This window comes from Staurois parvus, unplaced genomic scaffold, assembly GCF_062004578.1.
Source record: "Staurois parvus isolate SC_StPar_1 unplaced genomic scaffold, SC_StPar_1.0 ptg000208l, whole genome shotgun sequence".
Taxonomy (NCBI): Eukaryota; Metazoa; Chordata; class Amphibia; order Anura; family Ranidae; genus Staurois; species Staurois parvus.
Window position 1 is genome coordinate 477,901 of NW_028318004.1, and position 18,040 is coordinate 495,940.

Sequence of the window (18,040 nt, forward strand, 5' to 3'; positions counted from 1 at the left end):
GTATTGCCAGCGAAATATATTTATTTATTTACGTAATTGGCTAAAATAACCATGTGACAACCCATCCAGTACAAATAGAGGTTTCAGTAACAGAATACCTTCATTTACATTTGCAAGACATCTTTTCAAGCTTTATACGCAACCAAGTTAAAGACTGACTGAAAAATAAATAAATAAATAAATAATTGAATACGTTTCCTTGCTTTCTGTTCCTACTGTTTTTTTTTTTTTTACAACATTTTGTTTTAAGAATTATGTTGTGTTTTAGTACAAAAAAAAAAAAAAAGTCTTAAAAAAAGTAATTAAAAGTATTCATTAAAAAAAATGAACAAAACATTTTTAAAAATATGTTGTGTTTTCTAAAAAAAAGTATTAAAAAAATTAAAAGTATTAATTAAAAAAATGATAAAAACATTTTTAAAAATATGTTGTGTTTTCTAAAAAAAAAAAATAAAAAGTATTGACAAAAGATGAAATTAAAAGGATTAATTAAAAAAATGAAGAAAATATTTTTAAAAATATGTTGTGTTTTCTAAAAAAAAAAAAAAAAAAGTGTTAACAAAAGATGAAATTAAAAGTATTAATTAAAAAATGAAGAAAACATTTTTAAAAATATGTTGTGTTTTCTAAAAAAAGTATTAAAAAAATGTAAAGTATTAATTAAAAAAATGAAGAAAACATTTAAAAAAATATGCTGTGTTTTATAAAAAAAAGTATTAACAAAAGATGAAATTAAAAGTATTAATTAAAAAAATGAAGAAAACATTTTTAAAAATATGTTGTGTTTTCTAAAAAATAAAATAAAAAGTATTAACAAAAGATGAAATTAAAAGTATTAATTAAAAAAATGAAGAAAACATTTTTAAAAATATGTTGTGTTTTATAAAAAAAAGTATTACAAAAATTTAAAGTATTAATTAAAAAAAATTAAGAAAACATTTTTAAAAATGTGTTGTGTTTTATAAAAAATAAAATAAAAAGTATTAACAAAAGGTGAAATTAAAAGTATTAATAAAAAAATTAAGAAAACATTTTTAAAAATGTGTTGTGTTTTCTAAAAAATAAAATAAAAAGTATTAACAAAAGATGAAATTAAAAGTATTAATTAAAAAAATGAAGAAAACATTTTTAAAAATATGTTGTTTTATAAAAAAAGTATTACAAAAATTTCAAAGTATTAATTAAAAAAAATGAAGAAAACATTTTTAAAAATGTGTTGTGTTTTCTAAAAAAATAAAATAAAAAGTATTAACAAAAGATGAAATTAAAAGTATTAATAAAAAAATTAAAACATTTTTAAAAATGTGTTGTGTTTTATTAAAAAAATATTTAAAAAAATTAATATTAATTAAAAAAAATGAAGAAAACATTTTTTAAAACATGTTGTGTTTTATAAAAAAAAGTATTACAAATTTTGTAAGTATTAATTAAAAAAAATTAAAAAATTTAAATTTTTTTTACATTTTTAAAATTCATAAAAAAGTATTAACAAAAGATTAAATTAAAAGTATTAAATAAAAAATTTAAGAAACCATTTTTAAAAATATGTTGTGTTTTCTAAAAAAAAAAAAAAAAGGAATAACAAAAAATGAAATTAAAATTATTAATTAAAAAAATTAAGTAAACATTTTTAAAAATGTGTTTTAAAAACAAAAATCAAAATTGTTAATTAAAAAAAAATAAGAAAGTTAAACAAAAAGTATGTTGTGTTTAAAAAAAAATGAGCTTACTTTATGCAAAAAATATTTTTTAAAACAAATCTAAAGTTTTAATAATATTATTAAGTCGAGATTATTATTATTATACAGGATTTATATAGTGCCAACAGTTTGCTCAGCGCTTTATTATTATTATTATTATTATTATACAGTATTTATAAAGCGCCAATAGTTCGCTCAGCGCTGTACATTACAGATATATACAATATTTTAGAATATACTTTACAATATAACGGGAGACAATACAGCAACCATACAGTTCAATACAAGAGGGTTAGGAGGGCCCTGATCCTTGGAGCTTACAATCTAAAAGATGATTTTGTATCTTTAAGTGAAACAATTATTTTGTATTCTTGTTGCAAATCAATGTTTATTGCAAAGTTTATGGTAGGAAAAAACAAATAATAATACAGAATATGTTTACAAATATTGTGGCACTGCGGTGAAGCCATCGCCGATGGTTTGTAGTAATGCTGTAAATATATGTCTTTTACTAGGTCAATCATATTAACAGTTTATATTTGTTCCTGTTTTTCCGATGAGGGCTCGTTTGCTAGCGTACTGCTGGGGTTAACTGATCTCCTTTATTTTGGTCTTTGTTCCGGCTGCGTGACCCAGCGAACAGCTTGGTACATGGCATTTACATAAATACACTTTATCGTCGGGGCTTAAATCACTTCCATCATGAAATAACATGTTATAAAAACCTGGCATGAAGAAATGAAGGCACTCTGCAACCAGTTGAATACAGTACAGTACAATAGTATTTGTATTAAATAAAATAGTACTCTCATCCCCTTCCAATTGCTACCTCAAACAATTGCGAAAGGCCCGTGTCAGTACTGTAGTTTAACTCACATGGTGAATTGTAGAGTTCTCGTTCGTCAGTCTTCTGTAGAATGTATGGCTGGGCATGCTGAGAGCATTGTCCTGGGCATCAAAGATTCAGTTGCACGGGCTCAGCCGAACAGGCTCTGACAAAAAGAAGCTGCAAGAATCCCAATATTAATGTGTCACACAAAAGCCCCCACTGTATTTAGCGCAACATTTTCCTGTTTTGAGTGGTCGTGCACTGCACAGCTGGCAACTGCTGACAAACCTGCAATGCCACTCATGCCCGGATCTCACTTTGGCATTTCTTTTCAAACTTTTATTCAATCACACACAAAAGGCCCATTTATCCATCTTACTTTTTTTTTTCTAAATGCTTCCATATTTTTCCCCACATCACCCGGGCCAGTCCAGCGATATGTTCGGCTGCAATTTTGCATTGTTTAGAAAATAAAAGCGTGCTCACCACACCAACGATAAGCCATATTACTGTGTAATGTGGAAGAGTTGGTTGTCTTTTTTTTTATAGTGTGATTTTTACTTTTTTTTACTTTTTTTTATGGTGTGAATTTTTTTTCATGGTGTGATTTTTTTTTATGGTGTGATTTTTACTTTTTTTTTACTTTTTTTATGGTGTGATTTTTTTTTTATGGTGTGATTTTTATTTTTATGGTGTGATTTTTTTTTTTATGGTGTGATTTTTTTTTTTCTTATGGTGTGATTTTTCTACTTTTACTGCTTAATATGTCAAACCAGTTGGTGTTTTTTTTAACTATTTATCACAAAAAATTGTAAATTCAAAAGCTGGGTCATGCAGATATTTGATCAGTTTGTAAATTTGAGAATTTCTTCACACAGTAGAAAGTTTGGATGTTTATCTCTTGACTTGACTACTTTTATAACCAATGCCTGTTTTTATAATGGGCCGGCCAGAAATGATCCAACAATGTTTCCACTTTGGCAATATTTTTTTTTTTTTATGGTGTGATTTTTTTTTTTTTATGGTGTGATTTTTTTTACTTTTACTGCTTAATATGTCAAACTAGTTGGTGTCTTTTTGAACTATTTATCCCCAAAAATTGTAAATTCAAAAGCTGGGTCATGCAGATATTTGATCAGTTTGTAAATTTGCGAAATTCTTCACACAGTAGAAAGTTGGCATGTTTATCTCTTGATTTGACCAATTTTTAACCAACGCCTGTTTTTATAATGGGCCGGCCAGAAATGATCCAACAATCTTTCCGCTTTGGCAATCTTTTTTTTTTCATGGTGTGATTTTTTTTTTTTATGGCGTGATTTTTTTTGTTTTATGGTGATTTTTTTTTTACTTTTGCTGCTTAATATGTCAAACCAGTTGCTGTTTTTTTGAACTATTTATCACAAAAAATTGTAAATTCAAAAGCTGGGTCATGCAGATATTTGATCAGTTTGTAAATTTGTGAATTTCTTCACACAGTAGAAAGTTTGGATGTTTATCTCTTGACTGGACTACTTTTATAACCAATGCCTGTTTTTATAATGGGCCGGCCAGAAATGATCCAACAATCTTTCCGCTTTGGCAATCTTTCTTTTTTTTTCATACATGACTAATTATTGCAAGCCATACTGAAACATTACCTAGTGCTTGGCCAGGGGTAGAGTTACAGAAATACGTTTTTTTTTTAAACGTTTTACTAACCCCTTCATGACTAGAGGACATTGATGCCTACATGCCCAGGCCAAATTTAGCAGTGTCAGCATGCAACAGTTAACTGGAAAATGTTTCTATGACTAATTTTTCTCTACTAAATAATTCCTATATATTTTTAAGGACAATTAGGACTTTTATTTAGTGCACTGTTTAACTGAAAACATTTTTTTGTATAATATGCTGACAAATGCAAAACATTTTTTTAAAAAAGTACACTTCAATTTTTTATATATATATTTTTTTTTAATACTACAGTGCCAGGATTATAAAACTGATGGCACTGCAGATGTCATTGCATCCTGAAGGTGACAGTGTTCATCTGAAAGCTGAAAGCTGATTTTTTTTAAGTGACGCCTCCAGCTCCCATGTGATCACTATGTCATCTCTGACTTAGTGATCACATGATCAGGAACTACTCTGGTGAGTTCAAGATGAAAGCTCGTTTTTTTAAGTGACGCCTCCAGCTCCCATGTGATCACTATGTCATCTCTGACTTAGTGATCACATGATCAGGAACTACTCTGGTGAGTTCAAGATGAAAGCTCGTTTTTTTTAAGTGACGCCTCCAGCTCCCATGTGATCACTATGTCATCTCTGACTTAGTGATCACATGATCAAGAACTACTCTGGTGAGTTCAAGATGAAAGCTCATTTTTTTTAAGTGACGCCTCCAGCTCCCATGTGATCACTATGTCATCTCTGACTTAGTGATCACATGATCAGGAACTACTCTGGTGAGTTCAAGATCGTCAGTTGGACCCAAACTGTTAGTAACATCCATGCTTGACAGATGGCAGCCACACAACGGGGTTGATTTATTAAAACGTTTTTAACATTTAACTAAACCCTTCATGACTAGAGGACATTGATGCCTACATGCCCAGGCCAAATTTAGCAGTGCCAGCATGCAACAGTTAACTGGAAAATGTTTCTATGACCAATTTTCTAAACTAAATAATTCTTATATATTTTTAAGGACAATTAGGACTTTTATTTAGTGCACTGTTTAAATGAAAAAAAAATTATAATATGCTGACAAATGCAAAAAATTTTTTTAAAAAGTGCACTTCAATTTTTTTTATAGTTTTTTTTTTTTTCAATACTGCAGTGCCAGGATTATAAAACTGATGGCACTGCAGATGTCATTGCATCCTGAAGGTGACAGTGTTCATCTGTAAGCTGAAAGCTCATTTTTTTTAAGTAACGCCTTCAGCCTCCATGTGATAACTATGTCATCTCTGACTTAGTGATCACATGATCAGGAACTACTCTGGTGAGTTCAAGATCGTCAGTTGGACCCAAACTGTTAGTAACATCCATGACTGAGAGATGGCAGCCGCAGAATGGGGTTGATTTACTAAAACTGGAGAGTGCAAAATCTGGTGCAGCGCTGCATAGAAACCAATCAGCTTCCAGGTTTTATTGTCATAGTTTCATTGAACCAGCTGAAGTTAGAAGCTGATTGGCTCCCATGCACAGCTGCGCCAGATTCTGAGCGCGCCAGTTTTAGTGAATCTCCCCAAAAATGTCAGCTACTGGCTCTCAAATAGAGTACAGTTACAAAATGATCCCCAGAACAGGCCATCATCCCATGCGACCCTAATTTACAGACTGCATGTAGGAATGCTTTTGAGGGAAATAAATTAACATTTTGTTTTTTTTTGCTTTTTTTTTGCTTTTTGTCTTTTATTATTATTTATTTATTTCAGGTTATATAGCGCCGTCAATTTATGCAGCGCTTTACATATATATTATACATTAACCTCCCTGGCGGTATTCCCAAGTGTAGCTCGGGGTAAAGTTTCAGTACCAAAAGCGGTAACCCCGAGCTACACTTGGGCTTACCATGCGGCGTTGCTCAGGGATTCCCTACAGCGCTTACCTTGTCCTTCGCTCCCACGATGTGTCCCCTGCAGCGTCCCCGGCCATCTCCTCCGGCCGATGCCGGCATCCGGCTTCTGTGTTCCGGTCCCTGTGACGTCGGGACGTACGGGCGCTGGAACCGGCGTCAAATTTGAAATTTTTTAAAAATGTCATTTTTTAAAAAATTATTATTACATAGTAAAACATTGCTGTTTCAACCCATTTCACATACATTTTGTCCCTACTGCTTTGTCCGGCGCCCTGCCTGCATTTGTACTGTTCTTTCTGCCTGGAAACTTAGAAACGTCCATGGCGTCCAAAAAGCGTCCCTTTACGTCAAAAGCGGTTTTAGATTGGCTAGAGAACAGCGATAGTAAATCAGAACCACTTGCAAAATTGAGTGATAATGATTCATGGGGGAAATTCGTCATCAGACACTGAAAACGATTTTGCGACTTTGCTCAGCGATGTGCGAATTTGCCTCTGTATTTCAAATTTCAGTGTTTTTGGTTTGATTATATTATTGAATTAAATTTATTATTATTAATATATTATTATTTTTTATGATTATTTATTAAATTATAATTTATGATTTCGTGTTTCAAATGTTATCATACCCGGGATGTTTACTAGACTCTTGTTCGTACAGATTTCCTAAAAATTACAGCCTACAATAAAAAAACTACATATTTCCATGCAAAAAAATGTACCGCTTTGAGCACAGAAATATGGACATAATCAGATCACCGAGGAGGTTAATGAATGTAGATATCCTCCTGCGCTTTAATGGATGATACAAATCTACTTAAAGCTGCTGCCACTCAACTTAAACCAATAAGTGTAAACACAAAGTATATATGAATAGTGCAGCGCTATATCAATCAAATCTAACACTTGTGCAGTACTACCGCGCTGCGTTGTTGCAAATCGTGCCAACACAATAGTGCTCAGTGGAAAATCCAATATTGTAATTATTATTAAACAATTCAAAGTGAACAAAACCTTAAAATAAAGTGAACAACCAAAAATGTGATAGTGATTTTTCAAAAGGGGAGGATAGCATCACGTGCTAATTTGCCAATATATGATATAAACACCACAATATGTAAATAATATATAAACATTAAATAAAGAATAATAAAACAAAACTGTGAAACTTCAAAGCATAAAGTCCATGCAAGTGAAACTGTGCCAACGTGATCTTCACTCTGGTGAAAAAGAAATGGAATCCTCTAATGGCAGCAATGCCTGCTCACCTCCACACCCTGACCCACACAGGACCAAAAGGCTATGATTCACAATACCAGATCCTCTCAATTGCGATCCTCATCAAGGGGACCATGGAATGTAATATGGACTTCTCCCAAGTGCACCTAATCCACTCCACCTCCACTCAAGGTCATATGCATAAGATACAAAACAAAGATCCTTCCATAGTGCAGTAATCTTTTTATTGGAAAGCAAACAAAACTACAATTGCACTCACATGTACTCCCAGCAAAAAACGCCTGTCACCACATCCTATGGGTGTACTGCATGGTAACTGGGTAGAGCAAGATGGCCGCTGCGTCCGAAAGTGCATCACCTCGTACCGGAAATGGCATACCGAAGATGAAGCCACGAGGTACATGACGCAACGCGTCAGTACGCCATTTCCGGTACGAGGTGACGCACTCCGGACACAGCGGCCATCTTGCTCTACCTAGTTATTAATAAATAATAATTAATCTGTCCGAACAAGAGTCTAGTAAACATCCCGGGTATGTTACAATTTATCATAAATTATAATTTAATAAATAATCATAAAAAATAATAATACAATAATAATAAATTTAATTCAATAATATAAACAAACCAAAAACACTGAAATTTGAAATAGAGCGCCAAGTTCGCACATCACTGAGCAAAGTCACAAAATCATTTTCAGTGTCTGATGACGAATTTTCCCCATGAATCATTATCACTCAATTCTGCAAGTGGTTCTAATTTACTATCGCTGTTCTCTAGCCGGTCTAAAACCGATTTTGACCTAAAGGGACGCTTTTTGGACGCCATGGGCGTTTCTCAGTTTCCAGGCAGAAAGAACAGTACAAATGCAGGCAGGGCGCAGGACAAAGCACTCGGGACAAAATGTATGTGAAATGGTTTGATACAATAATTTTTTTCTATGTGATTTTAGTGAATGTCACTTTTTGTCTTTTCAAATTTCCCGCCGTTCCATCCCCCGTACGTCCTGACGTCGCAGGGGATGGAGCCCAGAAGACAGATGCCGGCATCAGCCGGAGGACATTACAGGGGACACTGCAGGAGGGACATCGCGGGAGTGCAGGACCAGGTAAGAGAAGAACAGATCCCGGAGCAGCGCCGCATGGTAAGCCCGAGTGTAGCTCGGGGTTACCGCTTGTGGTACTGAAACTTTACCCCGAGCTACACTCGGGAATACCGCCGGGGGGGTTAAAGGGAACGCACAGTGTATTTTAGTTCATACATACTATAGGTATTTATGCAGTGTTTATCTTCAATTTGTTATTTTAGTTTTGGATTGAGTGAGGAAGGGTTATATCCATTGTTGGATTTTCACTGGTATTCCAAGCATCATCAGAGAGATTCCCCTTCCAATTTCTCTTCTGATGAAAATGGCTTTACCAGAAAAGAGATGAGGCAAAGGATTCAACAATGAGCAACTTTTTTTTTAATTTATTACTAAGGGCACATAATGGGGTTGATTTACTAAAGGCAAATAAGCTGTGCACTTTGCAAGTGAGGTTGCCCCAGAGCTTAGTAAATGAGGGTAAGCTCTGCTGACTTCCATCACCCAAACATGTGCAAGGAAAAATGCTGTGAAGCTTCACTTTGCAAAGAATGCCAAATCATATGCATGGAAAATAAAAACAGCATTTTTGCTTGCACATGATTGGATGATGGAAGTCAGCAGAGCTTCCCCCTCATTTACTAAGCTCTGGAGCACCTGCACTTTCAGAGTGCACAGTCTATTTTCCATTAGTAAATCAGCCCCTTTGGGACCAAGGCTAGCTGTACTCAGAGATCATAAAAGAACATGTTACAAGCACACAGACTGAAAGAATACACCCAGAATAAAAAAGTCCAAGGTCGTGGATTACTGCGCCAGTCACGTTGCTTAGCAACCTCCACTACTATACTTAAAAAATATTCTCGCTTGTAGAATTGTGATACTGAGAACATCATTTTTTTGCAATTCATGCAATACAACTGAAAGTACAAGTATGGATTCTTAAAACTCAAATCTCTGCAATGACAAAAATAATAGTTACTATTCTTTATTATATAATACGTGTAATATAATACCATACACATATGATCAACAGACATCTACTTCTACAGTCTAGCTAATCTTGAAGTAGGTAAAAGAAGGCACTAGCACCAAGAGAGTTGGGGCAGTTGAGAGAGTTGGGGGCACTTAGAGGGTTGGGGCAGTCGGGAGAGATGGGGGCACCAAGAGAGATGGGGTAGTCCAGAGAGTTGGGGCAGTCGGGAGAATTGGGGGCACCAAGAGAGTAGGGGTAGTCCAGAGAGTTGGGGCAGTCAGGAGAATTGGGGGCTCCAAGAGAGTAGGGGTAGTCCAGAGAGTTGGGGGCACCAAGAGAGTAGGGGTAGTCCAGAGAGTTGGGGCAGTCGGGAGAATTGGGGGCACCAAGAGAGTAGGGGTAGTCCAGAGAGTTGGGGCAGTTGGGAGAATTGGGGGCACCAAGACACATTCAAGTAATGAAACTTGGTTTGAAGACGTCATAAGGGGTTTTATAACTGTTACTGAAACTCTAAGAAAGTAAAAACCTTCCTTTAATTGTTTTTGATCTACCTGCTGTGGGACTTTTGTTTTTTTTGTTTTTGTTCTTGGCTTTGGACTCATTAATATATATCACTTTAGGGCTTTTACATGTTTTTTTCACAGTTGGAATATTCTTCATCTAATATGTGTGTTTAGATCCATGCCTTATTTTATTATATGGTCACAAGTGATTTTCCACTTCAAGGACCAGCTAACATTTTTTGTATTATTTTTATTTTTGTTGGCACATGGTTGAGTCATTATTTATATTTTATTACATAGAAGATACACTGTTTGTGTAAGGCAGTATATGTCACTTTTTTGCATGTGAAGAGAAGGCGCTTAGTTTCTCACTAAATTCTTAGAAAGTAAAGAGTCCCCTTATTATAAAGGTGAATGTTCCTTCTTTTTTTTGTTGTTTGCCGAATGTATGCTACAGTCAAATGTTGGGTGTCACTGTATTTTTGGCCATATTTCTATGCCACACAATTCACATAATAATTGTAAGATGCCAGCAGAATAAGTTCAATTCCAAGCTAGAGAGCAAAAAACATTATATGTTTGATAAGAAGAAAGAATTAAAGCTAAACTCCAGGCAAACAGCTAACTACAAAGATTAAAGATGTATATCTCGAAGCTGTTTTATCTGCCCGTATTCCTGTCCATCCCGTTCAAATAGGTATACAGCTGTGCCACAGAGTACAACCTTATCAGACAGGGGAAGAAAACCTGATTTTTTTTTTTGGCTATAGTGAAATGATACATACAGGTCTTATCCCCGCCCCCACCCTGTGACTGGACAGTGAAAGGAAGCAGCAGACTGATGAGGTCATCTTGCTTTCATTCTGCTCACTTCTCCTATCAGCTCCTTGTTAGCATATCAGCAATGCAGCCCAACTGATTGGCTCCTCCAGCTGCTCCCCCTTCCTCTAGTCTGAGCTTTGCTGTAGGGGGGTTTCCGTAGGCTGCTAGCACATTAAATTCAGAAAGAATACAATTAATAATTTGTTAAAGTACACAGCTGCTTTAATTTGTGTATTTTATATATGCCCGGAGTTCAGCTCTAAATGTGTATGAGTACATCACATTTGTCTTTATATTAGCTTTCGGTAATCCCTATACTGCAAATTCAAATTAGGGAGAGGAAGGAGCAGCACTCTGAGCAGGGGCGGACTAACAACTCATGGGGCCCCCGGGCAATAGGGGATCATGGGGCCCCTGTGTCCTTGCCCAAACTCAAAAAAGCCTATGAAAAAGGTACCGGGCCATCTCATGGGGCCCCCTACTGACCCCGGGCCCTCGGGCAGTGCCCGAGTTTCCAAATGGTCAGTCCGCCCCTGACTCTGAGTCATTTAGACATCTGTTCAATTGCATTGTGCTGTCAATGTAACGTGAATATTCTTACAGGAGAGGAGATCAGAGAGGACGATTTCTGCTTCTATAGCTGGATTGGGGGGTGGGGAGGTGACACCACTGTGTCAATAAGGTGCAGCTCTGTATGGAAACCAATCAGCTTCCAGGTTTTTTTTGCATAAGCCTAACCCCAATGTCAACCTCCTGGCTTTGCAGTGTGTAAGGTGTGAATGATTGAATAAATCTTGATAAGTCAAGCAGTCCATATACTGTATGTATGTAAACACCACACAGAGCAAAAAATATATAATAAATTCAATAAAAAATACTAAATATATATGTATATAACAAAAGTCCAAAAGAAAGTCCCAAATAAAAAATGGGCTCCAGTCCCGAAACAGTGCTCAAAAAAAATCTTCAACGTGCCCACACCATCCGTGATTGACAATCTGATCTGCACTCACCAAATGGAGTGGACTCTTAGCTGGTATGGCAAAAGAGTCAAATAATAATAAAATATGGGGTGCATCTTTCCCAGATGTGTCTGTACTTGATATCCTCCAAATCGATCCCCACTTATAGATAGCAATGGAAAGAAACAAAAAAACACAAATAGTGCAATACTGTATAGACTATTAATTAAAATCATTGCCCATAATGCACTCATGTGACGGGAGTCACTTTGGGGGAAGGGCATGGAACTCAGCTCACTTTGGAGTGGTGGAGAGACCCCTGTCTCAGCTCCCCATATCCCTATTATGTGTAAGTCACCCTGTGCCTGTTAGGGGAGCAGGGTGATCTGTCCTAATATTGGGGTGGGGGGTTGTTGATTGTTTAATGCCATGTGGTTGCATCCCATTGTTCTATTGTGTGTCTTGTTTGGGAGCAAACTATTATGGGATGTATGTGTTTGTGTATTGGCTTGGTGGGGGGTGTTTCCAGCAGCCCTCCCTCCTGATGGGACTGTCTGTTGGTGCTTCTCTTGTTACTAAATGTAGATTGCCACTCCCTGTGTCATTATGCAGGGGGGAGGGTTGTTCCCTTGAATGTATACTGTATATCTTGTATCTGTGTTAAAATAAAGTAGTCTGTGGTTGGTGTTCGGACGGGGAAGTGGTATCCTAACAGAAGTACCCAAGTGCAGTCTGGGGACGGTTCCGTTACAACTCACATGGTAAAATATATAATCACGCTTTTGTAAATAAGCCTCTGAAACTAACACCATAGCACATCATGGCAGATCAACTTCATACAAATAGCTCCTTAAGAAGTGAACTGGCAGCAGTTGAAAATCAATCTCCCTTCAGGAAAGGCAGGAAATGGCTCCAGAGCGCTGCAAACCAGTGTGCGCCGCACTCACCGGACATGACGTCACTACGCCTCCACCGCAACCAGAAATACGTCAACACGTTTCACCCCTCCTCAAGAGCGTTATCTATATACAGTATGTATATTTCTGCTTTCTGCATAGTTGTTGGGTCCATGTTCTATTTGACCATTGTTCCGATGGAACTGCGACCTTCTCCCGGAATTATAAAAAAATATCACAGACCTCCAACACAATGCAGTTTGCTACTTTGAAAATTGTAGTGGGATCTTCTTTCCTGATCATGTTGCTTTGTGGAAAAAATGTTAAGTAAACCTGTCACATAAAAAGCCTAGTAAAAGTAAGACGCGCGTGTTTGAATAAAAGCGCCATGGGAGTCCATGTGTAACTCTTAGCTTGAAGTTCCTCTGTCCTGTGCCCTGGGAGCCACATGGATCTGAAAGTCAGCTTTGTGGACAGTTGGCGTTTAGTCATCTAGCAATGCTGTGCAGGAGCGATTTGGAATCACACAGACAGGACAGAGAAAACTTCAGACTGCTGTAGGTACACCCATGTACCTGTTGCTGTCCGTGTTGTACTATTCTTTTTCTTTAAAGCATCAATATTTAACAATTTTCACACATAACACCTTTACTCTGCATCTTTTATTTTACCAGTTATGCTTGAATATTTTATTTTGCCTCTTTTCATAATTATAGTAGACAGGCCTTCTAGGGACTAAAGTGGTTCTAAAGGCTCAAGTTTTTTTACCTTCATGCATTCTATGTAGTTACATAGTTAGTCTGGCTGAAAAAAGACAAAAGTCCATCCAGTTCAGCCATTAAAAAAAAAAAGTTATAATCCTATACCCACAGTTGATCCAGAGGAAGGCAAAACAAATCTAGCAAAGCATGATCCAATTTGCTCCTGCTGGGAAACAAATTCCTTCCTGATCCCCCGAGAGGCAATTGGATATTCCCTGGATCAACTTTACCTATAAATGTTATATCCAGTTATATTCTGTGTATCCAAGAAAGAATTCAGGACTTTTTTAAAGCAATCCACTGAGCTGGCCAGAACCAACTCTTGACGGAGTCTACTCCACATTTTCACAGCTCTCACTGTGAAGAAACCTTTCCGTGTTTGGAGATTATATTTCTTTTCCTCCAGACGTAAAGAGTGCCCCCTTGTCCTCTGTGATGACCTCAGGGGGAATAACTCTACACCGAGTTCACTATATGAACCACTGATGTATTTATACATGGAGATCATATCCCCCTTATGTATTATACATGAAGATCATATCCCCCCTTATGTATTATACATGGTGATCATATCCCCCCTTATGTATTATACATGGTGATCATATCCCCCCGTATGTATTATACATGGAGATCATATCCCCCTTATGTATTATACATGGAGATCATATCCCCCCTTATGTATTATACATGGTGATCATATCCCCCCTTATGTATTATACATGGTGATCATATCCCCCCGTATGTATTATACATGGAGATCATATCCCCCTTATGTATTATACATGGAGATCATATCCCCCCTTATGTATTATACATGGAGATCATATCCTCCCTTATGTATTATACATGGAGATCATATCCCCCCTTATGTATTATACATGGAGATCATATCCCCCTTATGTATTATACATGGAGATCATATCCCCCCTTATGTATTATATATGGAGATCATATCCCCCCTTATGTATTATACATGAAGATCATATCCCCCCTTATGTATTATACATGGAGATCATATCCCCCTTATGTATTATACATGGTGATCATATCCCCCCTTATGTATTATACATGGAGATCATATCCCCCCTTATGTATTATACATGGAGATCATATCCCCCTTATGTATTATACATGGAGATCATATCCCCCCTTATGTATTAGACATGGAGATCATATCCCCCTTATGTATTATACATGGAGATCATATCCCCCCTTATGTATTATACATGGAGATCATATCCCCCTTATGTATTATACATGGAGATCATATCCCCCCTTATGAATTATACATGGAGATCATATCCCCCCCTTATGTATTATACATGGAGATCATATCCCCCCTTATGTATTATACATGGAGATCATATCCCCCTTATGTATTATACATGGAGATCATATCCCCCCTTATGTATTATACATGGTGATCATATCCCCCCTTATGTATTATACATGGAGATCATATCCCCCCTTATGTATTATACATGGAGATCATATCCCCCCCTTATGTATTATACATGGAGATCATATCCCCCCTTAATCTCCTCTTCTCAGTAGAGAATAAATTCAGTTCCTCTAATCTTTCCTCATAGCTGATCTCCTCCATGCCTCTTATCAGTTTGGTTGCCCTTCTCTGTACTTTCTCCAGTTCCCCAATGTTCTTTTTGTGAATTGGTGCCCAAAACTAAATTGCATGTCTCTTCTGCGATTTTCTGGATCTATGAACCATTTTCATTGTTGGTAACTTCTGCTTATGCATACTTTTCACAATATGCTCAGTAGGTATGAATTGCCCATATGTTGGTTACCTTTTAAACAGAACTTCAGCCACAAATAACAACATAAAATGAACAGTGCATTAATCTCCCTGGCGGTATTCCCGAGTGTAGCTCGGGGTAAAGTTTTAGTATCCCTCGAACACTTACCTTGTCCTGCGCTCCCGCGATGTCCCTCCTGCAGTGTTCCCGGCAATGTCCTCCGGCGGACATCTGTCATCTGGGTTCCGTCCCCTGCGAGCGTCGGGATGTACGGGGACGGAACGGCGGGAAATTTGAAAATGACAAAACGCGACATTCACTAAAATCACTAAAATCACATAGTAAAACATTCCTGTATCAAACCATTTCACATACATTTTGTCCCGAGTGCTTTGTCCTGTGCCCTGCCTGCATTTTTACTGTTCTTTCTGCCTGGAAACTGAGAAACGTCCATGGCGTCCAAAAAGCGTCCCTTTAGGTCAAAAGCGGTTTTAGACCGGCTAGAGAACAGCGATAGTAAATCAGAACCACTTGCAGAATTGAGTGATAATGATTCGTGGGGGAAATTCATCATCAGACACTGAAAACGATTCTGCGACTTTGCTCAGTGATGTGCGAACTTGGCGCTATATTTCAAATTTCTGTGTTTTTGGTTTGATTATAATATTGAATTAAATTTATTATTATTATATTATTATTTTTTATGATTATTTATTCAATTATAATTTATGATTTCGTGTTTCAAGTTTTATCCTACCCGGGATGTTTACTAGACTCTTGTTCAGACAGATTTCAGTGAGTTATGCCTAAAAATGACAGGCCTACAATAAAGAAATACATATTTCCATGCAAGAAAAATGTACCGTTTTGAGCACAGAAATATGGGCATAATCAGACCGCTAGGGAGGTTAAAAGATGTCTTAACAAAACCAGCTGTTACTGCAATATTCACATTCCCCGCAATACTATATGTCCTCAGCCTGATAGCGAGCTATGTTCAACTCTGAGCCCAGGTTGTCCTGGACCTGCCCCAAGCCTGTGACTGGCCAGTGAAAGGGGAAGCAGCAAAATGGTGAGCTCATGTCTCTGTCACTCTGCCTTCTCCTTCAATCAGCATGTTTCTTGTCAGCACGTGAATTGATTGACTCTTTGTGCTGCTTCTTCCTCTCATACTCCAGCCCTGCTGTAAAGGGACTGTAAAACGCTAATACCAGATCACATTCAGTTACTTACACTGCTTGCATTTAAATAATACTTTGAATGATTAAAGAGCTGCATTAATGTGTATGTTTTATACGTTTTCAGCTTTAAGTTATACTGTCTGTCTGATTTATTGAAGGGCTGTATTGATTAGCACAGCTCAGTAATCTAGCTTGGAGCCACCAGAACAATGAAAGAAATAACTATTTGGTTGCTCTTATTGACTGTGTCTTTTTATTATGGAAAGAACCCCCATCCGGAAACCTCCAATTCCCCGTCATTCCAGATAATAGCTGCCATACCTGTATATGAGATGGGAGCTGTTGTGGTTTTCCTTGCATATTTCTTGCACATAACATGGAAAAAATGCTCATGGCTTACATTCATTGCCCTTTTACTACGGAAAATATACGTTGTTGAATTTTTTGTTCTCCTCCCATAGCGCAGTGGGGAATGTGATTACAGAACAATAAATCCTTGTTTTGCCATCTCAAAGCCATCTATGTTACAAGAAGCTGTCTGCAGGGGGTGGTGAACTTATCTAAGTGGGTATACTGTATCTCAACAGAAAAAAAAAAAAGATATTTAATATGAACAAACTACTATGAAATATGGCCTGGCTGAGGCTTCAGCAATCGCAGTGACAATATTTATGTTCTTTTTGTTCTGCAATATGAAAGGTTCCCACTGCAAGCACAACTGTGGAAGGATCGTCTGCACTGAATCGCGTACGCTGGGCTCAGAGCGGCCGAGAGGTGGCGGTTGGGGATTCCGAAGGCCGGATTTGGATTTATGATGTCGGAGAGGTAACACAAATAAGAGTTGTGCCAAGATTTTGTTCACGGTCAAAAAAAAAAAAAATTGAAAGTCAGCTTTTATCAGTTAACCTTAAAGAGTAACTCCACTTTTGTTGAGAAAAAAACAATCCATTTTGGGTGATCAATGTAAATTTGCTGGGATTTTAACAAACTTTGTTGTAGATTCCTATTTGATTCTGTTCAGAAGGAATAAATCATGTCTTGCATTGAGTGATTCTGAATATGAGAAACTAATTCATTACAAGCAGCTGATGCACTTTCAGGGATTAGAAAAGTTACCGTGTCTGCATCCCTTTAGCAGTATATAGCCCTTGGGGATTTTCTCACCAAAAATGAAATTTTGTTGCAGAGGATGCCTAAAACCCTACTTGTACCTTAGTGCAAAGTTCTTCACAGAAGCAGAAAATGACATTTCTGGGGGTGTTAGGGGTGTGGCTGAGCTGGACACACTTCAGATACTTACCCGCATCGAGGATCCAGTGTTGTCCTGCCAAGATTCCCCAAGATGGGGGCACCCCCATCTAAATTTTTCCTGCACTTTCCTGTTTATGATCGACCCCTTCATCTATAGGCTCCACCTCTTCCTATTAGAGCTCCACCTCTGCTTCTCTGTACATTAAAACCGGATAACAAGTGCCAGGAGGCGGAGCTTGCAGAGGGAGGGACAGGCTGCCATAGGCTGCCCAGTGATCACAAATAAGAGAGAGGTGGGGTTGGCATGTAACTGGGCTGGACTGGGCTAAACTAGATACTAATCAGGTGGATTACCCAGGAGAAGTTAAATTCCCACCCATATCACGGCATCTGCTGGAGATCCACCCAGGAATAAGAGTAGGACACCAGACACCCTCTGTGCCCCTAAGTGTCACTTCTGTGGGGGGGAGTGGCCGCCGTGCTGCCCCCCTGAAAAGTACCGCCCTAGGCAAACGCCTTGT

At 37.2% G+C, this 18,040-nt stretch overlaps 1 protein-coding gene across 6 annotated transcripts in view; it reads left to right on the top strand.

The window, feature by feature from the left end:
- Positions 1-18,040, top strand: part of LOC149461194 (cytoplasmic dynein 1 intermediate chain 1) — a 595,554-nt gene that overhangs the window by 463,819 nt on the left and 113,695 nt on the right. For all 6 annotated transcript variants that reach the window (XR_016312930.1, XR_016312931.1, XM_089678653.1 and 3 more), the window contains one exon: positions 16,968-17,093. Coding sequence is in view for 4 of the 6 variants with exons in the window: in XM_089678653.1 (XP_089534779.1) it covers positions 16,968-17,093 (126 nt within the window). In the remaining 2 variants the exon portion in view is untranslated. The remainder of the gene's footprint in view (positions 1-16,967; positions 17,094-18,040) is intronic.